This window comes from Phoca vitulina, unplaced genomic scaffold (assembly GCF_004348235.1).
Source record: "Phoca vitulina isolate PV1807 unplaced genomic scaffold, GSC_HSeal_1.0 scaffold18, whole genome shotgun sequence".
In the NCBI taxonomy this organism is placed as follows: Eukaryota; Metazoa; Chordata; class Mammalia; order Carnivora; family Phocidae; genus Phoca; species Phoca vitulina.
In genome coordinates this window covers 32,221,066-32,234,332 of record NW_022589721.1, presented here as the reverse complement: position 1 = coordinate 32,234,332, position 13,267 = coordinate 32,221,066, and the positions used below count along the sequence as shown (strand labels likewise).

General features: G+C 50.2%; 1 protein-coding gene across 5 annotated transcripts in view; it reads left to right on the top strand.

Annotated features, from left to right (window-relative positions):
• Window positions 1-13,267, top strand: part of AGO2 (argonaute RISC catalytic component 2) — a 110,763-nt gene that overhangs the window by 42,033 nt on the left and 55,463 nt on the right. For 2 of the 5 annotated variants that reach the window (XM_032415646.1, XM_032415648.1), the window contains exon 2: window positions 8,856-9,051. In XM_032415646.1, the coding sequence (XP_032271537.1) occupies window positions 8,856-9,051 (196 nt within the window). Of the gene's footprint in view, window positions 1-5,083; window positions 7,530-7,779; window positions 7,875-8,855; window positions 9,052-13,267 lie in introns of those variants that run through there. The other 3 variants (XM_032415647.1, XM_032415644.1, XM_032415645.1) reach the window with 3 other exon arrangements.

Sequence of the window (13,267 nt, the reverse complement as noted above, 5' to 3'; positions counted from 1 at the left end):
GACTTCTGGCCCCAAATTCTGCTGCTATTTATTATGTGTCATCAGTGGCCAAGGATGTTGATCTTGGCCTGATGGCGTAAGCAGGCGCCGAGACATTTGCGTTTGTCCTGGTTGCGAGGCAGACGGGCCGTGGAGGTGGGAGGAGGAGGCTGGCCGCGTGGGGCTGGGCCGAGGCCGCGGTGAGCCCGCATCTGCCCGCCAGCGTCCAGGCCTTACGGGTTCGCAAGGTTTTTTAAGAATTCAGTTCCATGTGCTTCAGTATTTAGAAAACAGCAGAAATGAAGAGCTTCTCTGAACAATTACGCTTGTCTGCAGCGGGCTTTCTCTGCCGGTCGCCAGATAACTTGCGACTGCTCACTTCTTCCCCCAATTTACTCCTAGGTGAATAGACAGAGCGGTGAGGTCCTGAGACCGCGTCCACATTGGGTCTTGGGACACAGATTGGCCTCACGCTTTAAACGCAAGGCCATGCTGTCAGGCCTTAGCAGGATGTCTGCTTTCTGATTCCCAACGCTGAGCCCCTGCCTGGTAGGCGGCCTGTGTGATGAGCCTGGAGACCGGTTGTCATGGCAGCCGGTAAATCATGAGCTCACATCACATCAGGGACAGGCGCTTGTGGGGCAGCCACGGAGACGGAAATCCCAGTTCTCGGGCCTGCAGGGCGTGGTGCTGTGTGCGGGGCCCTCCCTGTCCGAGGACCGGCACACCGCCCACCCTCCACACCGCCACAAACCGGGGAGGTTTTGTGACGTTATTGGGAACTGAGACACTGTCTTCTCTGCTCAGAGATGAGGCCACCCCGTCTCCTTAGAGCATGCAGTTCTCACGTAGTTGGGGTCATGAACCCCTTTGTCAGTCTCGTGAAGGTTATGGGTGGATCCCTTTCCAGAATAATGTTATTCAAGGCACAGAACAAAATACATAGGATGACGAGGAAAGCCGGTCATGTTGAAACACACTTAACAAAATAACAAAACAAATGTTACCACGTTTGATTTTGAAGTAGCAGTGAGTTTAAAGATTTTTTATTTATTTGAGAGAGGGAGAGGGAGAGGGTGAGAGAGTGCACACGAACTGGGGTGGGGGATGGAGAAACCCCAAGCCGACTCCAAGTAGAGTGCAGAGCCTGTCTCTGGGCTCGACCCCACGACCCTGAGATCATGCCCTGAGCTGAAACCAAGAGTCGGATGCCCACCCCACTGAGCCACCCGGGTGCCCCAAAGTAGCAGTGAGTTTAAACCCACTTTGCGGTACCTGTTGACAGCCGCCGTGTGACAGGGGAGTCCTTGTGTTTTTCCTGTGTCATAGGTACATACCGATGTGGTTGGTTGTCCTTGTTCATAGTGGAAAGGAGCGCTACATTTCACTTAGAGCTCAGTCCGAGTTCACAGACCCTCCGAGTTGGCTGCGTGGATCCTGGGCTCCGGGGTGCATGCTCCCCTTGGGCCTCCCTCCGAAGGGCTGGGCTTCTCTGGTCCTCAGATGGTGGGCAGGGCGCTGGCCCAGGGCGCTCGGCCTGGTCAGGACTGGTCCTGGGGACAGCTGGTGGCGGGACTTGTACCTCGGGAAGCCAGACCAGCTGCCCGGGTGTGGGCCACGGTAGAGGGGCAGGCAGGCCACGGAAGCAGGTGCGTGCTGCCCGGTGGCAGCGCCGTGGGCTCCGAATTTGCCCGCCATGCCTGGTTTGTGTGGCTTCATCCTGAGGCAGAGCTGGGCCTTGGAGCTCACGTGTCTCTCGAGGAAGCCAGGACGTCCCTAAGAGAGAAAAATCACAGGATGCTGGGGTAAAGGACTAGGGAAAGCAGTGGAGCTGGGGCGGGGGCTGCTGAGAAGTGAGGAGCAGTACCTCATTCCTGTTGGGCCTGGCCTCCCGCACGCGCGTCTTCTGGGTTCTTTCGGTGGGCACTTGGCTGGCTCCTGGCTAGCTGCTGAGGCCAACAGAGATGTGTCCTGGAAGGGCACTCATCGTGTGGTCGCCTGGACACCAGGAAGTGACTGAAACAAAGCATGGTGGTTGAGGAGCCCAGGACACCCCAAGGCCTGGTGCTATGTGGGGCATCAGGAACACAGGTCCCAAGCTGAGCCTTGAAGTGATGGTGTGCCCGTGGCCAGGAGGCCTCCGACTTGTTGGGCAGGGTAGCTGGGAGGGCAGAGATGAACTGTGGCGGGCGGGCAGGGCAGGGCTCGGCAGCAGCACTGGGGGGCACAGAAGGTGCTGGTCCTGTAGATTTTGAGGCCGGGAATCTGGACTCAAGACCCCAGTCCTGTTCCTGTTTGTGCACACCTGCCTCTCTCTCTCTCAGACCCTGCGCTCCCTGGGGGCCGGGGCCGTGCATGGCCTGGGCGCTGCCTGCAGCTTAGGGTCGGATTTAGGAGATTAATTGGTCAGCAAGTCCATTGTCCTGGAGGCTGGGAGCCTGGAGCCCAAGCCAGCGAGGGGTGAAGATGGGTCTGGACGGCTGTGTTTTCAATGTGCGGGTGGAAGGGTGGGCAAGGAGAGCACCAGGGAGAGGGCAGAGATGGTGGGCGGCCACGGGAGCCCTGGGGCTGGTGCTGCGGAGGGTAGTCCCCCCGCGCACTGAGCCCTCCGGCTGACCCCCTGCTTCCTCTCCACGGATGTAGGTAGAGATGTTCCTACGTGGGTCTTCAGCACAGCATTTAATTTTTAAAGTGAAAATTTGGAAACCACTGAAATGCATCAGCAGGAGATGGCTCAGTGAGGAATGCGGTCATTAGAGGTTCGTTGTGGAGAGTTGCATAATAGAATGTTAAATGAAGGCAGCCAGGGAGAAATCTGCATAGTTGCAGGGGCGCCTGGGGGCTCAGTCGTTAAGCCTCTGCCTTCGGCTCAGGTCATGATCCCAGGGTCCTGGGATCGAGCCCCGCATCGGGCTCCCTGCTCAGCGGGGAAGCCTGCTTCTCCCTCTTCCACTCCCCCTGCTTGTGTTCCCTCTCTCGCTGTCTCTCTCTCTGTGTCAAATAAATAAATCTTTAAAAAAAAAAAATTCTGCATAGTTGCACACATTGTGTTTTATGTGTGTATGTAGAAGACTGACGTTTTAACAGGGATTATCTCTGATGGCATTTCAGGCAACTTTTATTTTCTTTGTATTTTTCTGTATTTTCTGTAATAAGTGTGTATTTTGATATCAGAGAAAAATCTACATTATATGAAAGCAGTCAGTGTCCCTCATTACAGACAGGGAAGCCAGACCTGTTGGTTCAGTGGGCTGTCACCCACAGGTGCCCCTTTAGAAAGTGCTCCGTGATCTGTAGTTAAGTGAAGAAGGCAGGTGAGGAGTGGGGCATGCCCAGTGGCCCCTACCCATAAGCTCCCAGGTATCTGGTATGTCCTGAACGAGGTACCATGCATGTGAGATTTTCTGGAAGGGAGCCGCCTTCCTCCTCTCGGAGGGGCTCTTGGCTGTGCGTGAGGCTGCCTTCCGTCGTGGGGCCGCTGCTGGTGCAGCCGGCCTGTGACTCCATGCCCCTCACACCGTCTCCCCCAGGAACCTGTGCTCTGCTCTCGCTGCAGCGTTCGTCCCCATAGTGAACGGGTCAGAATATCGACTTGGATTCTTGGTTCTGTGACCTCCCAGTTCCAGGTGGGAGAGAGGAAAGGTGATTGCGTGGGTTTAAGCTATAGGTTTAAGCCCGAGCCATGGGCTTCTCTGTAGGGTTAGGACATCCCTCTCACACGGGCCTGAAACTGGTTTGTGCTGAAACCATGAGGTCTCCACAGTAGGCCGTGGCCCGGCCCAGCCCACCTGCAGCGCGGCCAGGCATGCCCTGCTGGCCGTTCCCCTGCGTCTGTCAGGTGCCAGGAGGTGCTGCCCCAGCAGCTTCCGTGGTGGGCTGTGAGCCCGGAGCCTGCTGCCCTCCTCGGCGCTTCTTGGCCCTAGGCCTGCCTGCTGGGAGCATTTCGGTGGCCGAAGGCAGGGAACTTCCAGCGTTGTTCAAATTGCTCCCTGGGGACCCACCTGAGACCTGGGGGCCCCAGGGTCTCTGTGCCGGCTTGCCTGTCTTTACATCCGGGGTTAGAGTCTGTGGTCCCCTGCCACGCTGGAGGGAGTAAGTTGGAGGTAAGCAAAAGCCCTGAGAGACGGTTCTTAGCAGGGTCGCTGTTGGCACTTTGTCATCACGCAGGACTGTGTCGATGGGCAGTGAACCGCCGCAGCACCTCCCCCCCCACCCAGGGTGCCCACCCGTGGGAGAACCTCCGCAGGCCTTCACTCTTCTTTTCTGCTCACCCCAGGTTCATGTCCTGTGTGCCCATCCCTTACTTAGGGGGAGGGCTGGGACGAGGGTCCCACCCTGGCAAGGGGGCTGCCAGGAGATCATGCACGGGGCAGGTGTCACACAGCCTGGTCCAGGACCCTCCTCTGAAAAGTTAGTGACAGTCCACACCCCGAGGGGTGGATTTCTTGAGGCGGACCAGCTGCGTCCCGCGGAAGCCTCACTTAGAAGCAGTGACAGGCTCGCTTTCCATGGCGTCTGTAAGAAAAACACCGAAACTTCCTGGTTGCTGTGACCCAGTTACTCATATACAGGAAGTCGATTACTCATTCACTACGTTTCCCTTTCACTGATTGAGATGTGGCTCTAAAAATGGAATTTTTAAGCACGTGTGCCGAGTCAGCAGCTGCGGTTCCGCAAACACTCATCGCCTACGTCACCTGACGCTGGGTTAGAGGCTCGGGCTCCCCTGCCCTCGGAACTCACCCCGTCGGGGGTGCGGACTCACCGGCGCGCGGAGGGGGACTCAGGGGCTGTGTGGGCCTTGGACCTGCTGTCTCCCTCCCCCAGCTGTGACCATCCAGTGTTCCTGGATGAAAAAGGAGGGGTTGCCTTCCCATTCCCAAGGGTTTCCCCCCCAGGGCAGCGGTAGGACCAGCACAGACACCCCGGGAAACGCCTTCCCAACAGAACTGTGCGCTCTGTGGCCGGGCGGGGAGAGGTGGCTGCGTGCAGCTTGGGACGGGGGCGGCGGCAGGTGCAGGCCTGGGCGTCAGGCATGGTTTTCACAAGCAGATGGAAAATGCATGTCTCGGGGAAGGCTGGAGAAGGTGGGAGCACCTGGAAGGTGGGGAGGATTGCTTGGCCCGCCTCGGGCTGGCTGGCATGGCCACAGCTGGAGAGGAGCTGGGGTCTTCCCACGGGGTAGGGCTTTGGGGCGAGGTCCCCGCTGAGCAGCTCAGGGGCGTCTCTCTGGTGAAGTGTTCCCAGATCCTCCTCCTCTTGGGCTGTCACTTATCCAGCAGATGTTGACAGCACCCATGGTGGAGGAGGCTGAGTTGAGAACCGCCCCCCATCTCCGCAGCGCAGGCTTGCCAAGCACCCTGCCCGGTGGGCGGTGGCTGGGGGTGCGGAGCCCTCCCTACCTCCCCCGTTCCTCCCCGGCACATGTGCGTCAGACTCTCCGTTCCTCCTGCAGCACGGGTCGGGGAGATGGGCCTCACGGAGATTTGCTCTCTGGGCGATACTGGAATTAATTTTCCGAGTCATCTGTGTTAACCGTGATGAAGGTGTGTGTGCTGTTCAGGATTTGGTTTTCATCTCAGAACATTATCCACCTGTTGGGGCCAGGCGCTAACAGTCCCAGGAAAGTGGCTGTCGCCCGCACACCATTCTGTCCCTTTCTCATGCGCACGTGCTCTTGTGTGCACCTTGGCCTGTGCTAGATCCTCTCCGGTGCTTGGTTCGTGAGTCCTGCTTGTCTTGGGAGTTTACACTTGGGATTGACTCCCTGTGAAGTATAAAAATGAATCCAGGATCTCTCCGAGGACTGAGGCTGGGCGGGAGTCTTTATCCTCTTTGGTAGGAGAGTTTCGAACTTCCTGAGGGCATAACACTGCTGGGAACTCTCCCGGCTCTGCTTGGGAAACTATTAGAGCTTTAACTTGTGATTGTATATTCCACACACCTTCCCATGAGCTGTCAGTATTTTCATTGTTAAAAGCCAGAAGCAAGGAAGAAATATCTTGTGAAGTCACATATTTCATGATTATATTTACCACTGTGTTTTCCCATTGCTTTTATTAATACAGGTTAGTAATGCAAGCTGTGGACAGTTTCCCTTGGTTCCCATGGCCAATATTCTAGAAGTGATAGGTATCGTGGAGACAGGAGAAATAGGCTCACCCAGAGAAATGGGCCGCAGGTGTGTCTGTGCCAGTGGTTAGATTTGGGGAAGGTAAACTCATCTGAATCTAGCTGGGGACGGATGGCTGCTGATGGGCGGGAGGAAGCCTCAGTTCAGAAGCGAGCACCGCAGCTCGCGGCTCCTGTCTGAGCCTCGGACGGCTTCACTTTTCAGAGGCAGCAGCTTGGCTTCACAGCTGTGATGCGTGGTCAAGAAGCTGTGAAAGCACTTTGTAAACTGGAAAGCCCTTACTCAGTGTGGATAGTGCTCCGGTTCCTGAAATGGACTGTGTCTCTGTGGCTGGACATTTCCTGGGGCACAGTCGTAACTTCTGTGGTTCAGCTGTGCTTCTCTATTGGCAAGATCCCTCTTGCTGGTGAGGCTTGTGCCTGAGAGCGTGGACCACGTGCTGGTGGGCTGTGGAGTCCACTGCTGGGCATGGTCAGGATCTGCAGTGCGAAGGATCGCGTGTGACCTGCGCTTACGAGGGGTAAACACACCTAATCCATTAGATGACGTGCACTCAGACGGTGTCCTGGGAGGAGACACATGAGCTGCCTGAGAGCACTATTTATTTTTGTATGCTTGGTCCTGGACATGACCCAGCACGTAAGGGGCACACGAGTGTGCTCGTTGTAGGGGTGGTGTGTTGTGTGCGAGTCTGTAAATACGGCATCTCCGGTCATAATACGTTAGTGAGACAGACCTGAAGGTTCCAGATGGGACAGCTCAGTGAGATTCCTAACCTTTAAAGCATGTTCGCTTTCTCGTACAAAGAAAACAAAACAAAAAAGTAACTGAAGGACTCTGAGTTTTTCTAGGTCAGAAATGCAGTAAAAACAGCTTAAATTATTTTTAGTAGCATACTTTTGTTTCCAGTAAATGTCAGTAGGGATTGAAGTACATGGGATTTTTTTTTTTTTTTAAATGAGGAGGATTTAAAAAAAAAAGATGTGAGCAAAAACTAAGAGGATTCTGTTACTGGAAAAATATTTAATCGTTTTTTTTTTCCTAAGCCACAGTTTGAACTTTATTAGAATTAGTGAAAATTTGAGTTGGGGTAAAGTTTCTTTCTACTGTCTGTGGGGGGAAAAATACATTCCTTGATTAAATTAATGACTTAACTAGGAATGCAGGAGGGCCACCACCTTGGTGTTTTTGGCCCCTTTAACTACATGTGAATCGTAGCCCTTTGATCTTGTCTCCTCTTCTGATAACTCACACTGTCCCATCTTCCCAGTCTCTCGTATGCAAAGAAAGAACAGCAGTGTACATAGCACATATGTTACCAGTGAGTCACTACAGTGCATTTTTAAATCAGGAATTGGCTTGATGTTGAAGCACCTCCTTTGTGGAAATGTGGTGTTGGTCTGCTGCAGAGGAGGAGGTGAGTTGTGGTTTCCAGGGGCAGGAGAGATTGCACGGGTAGTTGAGTGCTCGTGTTGACCTGAGCACAGCTGTCTTAAGCCCCTGCAATGGGGGCTGGGGTGTAGGAAGTGGTGCTCAGGGTGGGGCGTGGCAGGGTGTGTATATGAGCGCTGGTGTCGGGAAGGCTCGGGTTTCTTGACTCTTGAGGTTGCGAACGTCTTCCTTCCTGACTTCTTCCTGAAAGAGTAAAGGACTCTTTCTGAGTGACTTTGGCAGCCTTTCCTTACGTGTCTGAGCCTCAGCTTCCACAGTTATAAATGGAAAGAGATTGACCAGATGTTTCTGGGCTCTTCTTGTGCATCAGGTGCTCTTAGACCCTAGGGCAGGCAGATCTTCCTCAAGTTGCTCAGGTCCAGCTGGGGAGACAGCCAAATGGGATTACAGCACAGTGTAGCAAATTTGTCCTGAAAATGTGAAGCAAGCTAGAGACAGAAGTAAGGGGCTGTGACAAGTGAAGGCTGGTCCTTGGGATTGAGAAGGTCTTGGAGTGGCAGAAGACAAGGCTGAGGCCAGATCGTGCACACGGGAAGGCTGATTGTTGGAGCCAGGTGGTGGGCAGCCACGGAAGTACGTGGGCAGGGTGAGATCAGACTCTCTGGCCTGGAGTGTAGAAAGTGGGTCAGTGGGGGTGGGGGTGCCTGGAAGTCAAGACCCCGTTAGAGGGCTTCCCTCACTTCCTGTCCTGGGTGAAATGGGGATCCGAGCTGGGGTGGAGAGGGATGGTTAGGAAAGGATGAATTCGAGAGGAAGCTGGTAAAATGAGGAGGACTGTTGTGCAGTTGGCTGTGAGGATTGGGTGGCAAGGGTCTTGATAGTGGGGAGACCACGGCCTCATGGATGGAGGCATGTCCTGGGGGGAAAGCAGTTTAATTGGGCGTGCAGTTTCAACTGTCTGTGAGCTTGTGTAACAGACGAAGGGGGCTGGGTAGAGCATCCAACACTTGCAGGATCTGGGCAGAGCAAGGCGAGGACCCAGGAAGGAACAATTTGAAAAAGGAGGGCATGGTGCCGTGTCACATGCCTCCCTTGAGCCTCGCAGTTGGGGGGGTGTCTCTGTGATGACACAGACCTGGAGAGGGGTAGGGGCGTGGGATTCAGGTTTTCCGTGGAAACGTGGGAGCACAGGGAGGAGGAGGAGGGAACGAGTGTGTGTGTGGGGGGGCATGTGACAGCGAGGGTCCACGGGGGCTGGGAAGGGCGGGCCACACACGGGAGGAGGCGCACGAGTGTGCTCCAGGAGAGGCGCGGTTTCCCCGTGTAACGGGCGTTCTCTTGGCCGTTCTAGTGCTCGCACCTCCCGCGCCGCCGCCGCCACCCATCCAAGGATATGCCTTCAAGCCTCCGCCTAGACCCGACTTCGGGACCTCCGGGAGAACAATCAAGTTACAGGCCAACTTCTTTGAAATGGACATTCCAAAAATTGACATCTATCATTATGAATTGGATATCAAGCCAGAGAAATGCCCAAGGAGAGTTAACAGGTATTCTGTCCTTTCATCCTTTATTGATCTTGATTGATTTATGTGGATAATCTATGCACACAAACCCACCATTTTAAACTAATCAACGCTTCCATTCCCAGCAGGTCCTTCCCTGGGGGTTTCTGTTGTAGTTACTTTTTGAAAAATGTTTTGTGTATTTCACTGTATCTTGATACATTTGTTAAGTGTGTAGCTCCATGAGTTTGGACAAACATGTGTGGGTGCCCATCAGCTCAAAACGTTACCTCATGCCTTTTCATCAGTCCCAGCGCGAAGGCTGGTGCTCTGACCTGTGTCACCATTGATTTGTTCCCTGCTGGGGGAGGGGGGCTGGGACACAGAGGAGTCTTACAGCCTGTGAGATAGTCTCCCCCCGCCTGCTCCTTCGACTCGGCATGACGTTTTTGAGATTGACTGGTATCGCTGTATTAATAGCTTCTTACTTTTATTGCTGAGGAGTATTTCATGATATGAATATTTCATAATTTATTCATATTCTTGTTGGATGCTTGGGCTGTCTAGGCTTTGCCATCATGAACAAAGCTGCCGTGAACATAGCTGTTCAAGTCTTTTTTTGTGGACATGCATTTTCATTTCTCTTAGATACAAACTCAGAAGTGAAATTGCTGTATCATAGGGGAGGTGCGGGTTTAGCTGCATGAGAAACCTCGAAGTCGTTGTCCTGAGTGGCTGCTGACTCATTCTCCCGTCAGAGGTGTGAGGTTCTGGGTGTTCCACGTCCTTCTCAGCATGTGGGAGGGTCAGCCTGTGAGATTTTTGCTGTTTCAGTGTGTCTCACAGTTTCTCTTTGTGGTTTTAATTTTCATGTCCTGGTAGCTAGCGAGTTGAGCACCTTTTCATGTGCTCATATCTGTAATTCCGTTATATTTACACATCACGTAGTATCATGTCACATAGTATTTCTTTTTTTTTTTAAGATGTTTATTTGAGAGAGAGAGAGAACATGAGCCGGGGGGTGGGGGGGGGCAGAGGGAGGAGCAGACTCCCCGCTGAGCAGGGAGCCCGACACAAGGCTCGATCCCCAGGATCCCGGGATCATGACCTGAGCCGAAGGCAGATGCTTCACTGACTGAGCCACCCAGGTGCCCCCTCATAGTATTTCTAATAAAGTGTCTGTTGAAGCCTCTTCCCTGTCTTGTCTCTTTGTTACTGATTTGTGGGAGTTTGTAATATATTTGAGGTGCAAGTCTATATTGGGCATGTTTTCACCTGGTTTGAGGCTTTGCATTTCACTTTCTAAGTGGTGTCTCTTAATGAGCAGATTTTTATAATTTTGTTGACATCCAGTCTATAAAATTTTGAAAATGGTTATCATATTGTGTGTTCTCTTCAGAAAATCTTCGTCTATCTGAAGGGTACAGGTATTTTTTTAAGCAGAATTACAGTTTGGGCCCATATATATATATTTATATATATTTTTAAAGATTTTATTTATTTATTTATTTATTTATTGGCGAGAGAGCGCGAGTGTGCAAGAGTGTGCGCAGGCGCGGGGGAGGAGCAGAGACAGAATCTCAGCCAGACTCTGAGTTGAGCTCAGGGCCTGACACGGAGCTTGGAGATCCTGACCTGAGCCAAAACCAAGAGTTGGTGGCTTAACCCAGTGGGCCACCCAGGTGTCCCAGGCCTGTATATTTATTTAGGCCTGTGATCCATCTTGGATTAATGTTTGTGTGTGGTGGGAGGTAAGGGTCTGTTGAGAAGACTTTTCTTTCCCCATTGATTTACCTGGGCACCTTTGGGGGCAAGGGTGAATCAGTTGATTTTCATTGCTACCAGAAAGTCCCCTGGAATGTTTTATTGCAGTGGCTTTGAAACTACAGATCAATTTGGGGAAAGTGGACGCTGTTGAATCTTTTGGTCCAAACACATTGCTGCTCTCCCCCTTGATTAGGTCTACTTTAATTTCTTGCAGAACTTATTCATACTTTTCAACATAGAGGTTTTTCATTTTATTTACTCTTAAGTATGTTGTGTTCTTTGATGTTATTATAAATTGTATTTTGAAATTTCATTGTCCAGGAGGGAAGTTTTTCAGGAGGGAATGACTGCTAACGAGTGTGGGGTTTCTTTTTGGAGTGATGACAAATGTTCTAAACTTAGACTGTGGTGCTCTGAGGGGGACAACTCTGTGAATATACTAAAACCATTTAGTTGTGCACTTTAAAGATGTTGAAGAGTTTTTCATTTTTTAACAAAGATCGTTTTATTTCTTTCCAGTTTCTAATGCATTTTATTAATTAATTAATTTATTTTTTACTCACTTTATTGCAGCGGCTAAGAAATCCAGTATAAATAATGTTGAATATATGTGGTGAAAACAGACATCCTTGCCTTGTTTCCACTCTTATGGGGGAATCATTCATTCCTTCACCTATAAAATATTCTGTTAGTTGTAGGATTTTCTTGGAGACTCTTTGTCAGGCTGAGGGAATTCTCTCCTGATTTGCTGAGAAATATCCTCATCATTAGGTGTTGAGTTCTGTCAAATGCTTTCTCTGCATCTGTTGGGGTGATCATGTAGTTTTTCTTCTTTTTTTCCCCCAAGTCCTGTTTTATTTTTAAAGATTTATTTATTTGAGGGAGGGTGGGGGGGCAGAGGGAGAGAGTCTCAAGCAGACTCCGTGCTGAGTGCAGAGCCTGATGCAGGGCTTGATCTCATGACCCTGAGATCATGACCTGAGCCGAAACGAAGAGTCGGACTCTGAACTGACTGAGCCCCACAGACGCCCCTTCCCACCTCCTGTTAATGAGGTGTATTGCATTGATTTTTTTATGTTAAATTAGCTTGAATTTCCGAGTCATGATGTATTATTTTACCCACATCTTTAGTCATGATCAATTATTTTCTATATTGCCAGATTTAATTTATTAGCATTTTGTTGTCAATTTTTGTGTCTCTACTTCCGAGAGACATTGATCTGTACTTTTCTTCTCAGGTTTTGATAGCAGGGGTATGTGACATTGTCACGCATGCTGGGAGGTGCTCCGTCCTTTCCAGATGGAAGAGGAAAGTAAAAGAGTGGTATAATTTCTTTCTTAAATGTGTCACTGAATGTGTCATTGAAATCACGTGGACCTAGAGTTTTCTTCATACCGTTTAATTTCTTTATCAGAGATCGGGCTGTTCAGAATTTTCTCTTTTTGTGTCAGTTTGATAGTTTGCGTCTTTCAAGGAGTCTGTTTCATCTACGTGGTTGAGTTGACTTGCTAAAAACTGTTGACAGGGTCCCTTTAACGTCTGTGGGACTTGTAGGGCAGACCCTGTTTGTGTCTTCTCTCTCTGCCTTCATCCGCTTTGCTAGGGGTTTGTCAATTATATTCTTCTTTTCACAGAAACAGCATTTTACTTTGCTGATTTTTCTCTTTTGTTGATGCCCCCCTTCCGTTTTCTTTTCTCTGATCTTTCTTAAAACCCTATTCATTTTGAGGTTAGATCATCAAATTTAAACCTTCCTTCTTCTCCAGTCCTTTTGTTTGAGGCTGTAGATTTCCCTCTGAGCCTGGTTTTAGCTATAGCCCACAGGTTTTGATACATTTTAATTTTCATTCAAAATATTTTCTCATTTTCCCTGTGTATTCTTCTTTAACTCATGTTTTTTTATTTGTTTTTAGAAATATGTTCAAATTTTAACTCTTTGGGGTTTTTTGTTTGTTTGTTTGTTTGTTTGATACCCTGTTGTCATTGATTGCTAATTTAATTCCTTTATGAACATACTCTGTAAGATTTCAGTCTTCTGAAATTTATTGGAACTTATTTTATGGCTAAGCCTGTGATTTATCTTAAGTGTTATTGAGACACTTGAAAAGAATGTGTATCCTGGTTTTGGTGGGGTTGGAGATTTATGAATAGTAGATGGAGTTGGTTGATAGTATTGTTCCAATCCTTTATACCCATTCTCATTGTTTTTGTCCTACTGTGATGTGGATTTGTCTATTTCTCCCTTTAGTACTGTTTTTATTTCATGTGTTTCAAAGCTCTGTTACTAGATAGACACATTTATAATTTTTTGTCTTCCATGGTAAATTGACCTCTTCATCACTAGGAAGTATTCTCCATATTTTGTAACTCTTCTTGTTTAAAAAGCCTTTCCTGCCTGATTATCAATACAGTCTCAACCATTCTTAGGCATACTGTTGAGCTGATACATACCTTTGTACATACTTGTGCTCTCAACCTGTGTGTGTGTGTGTG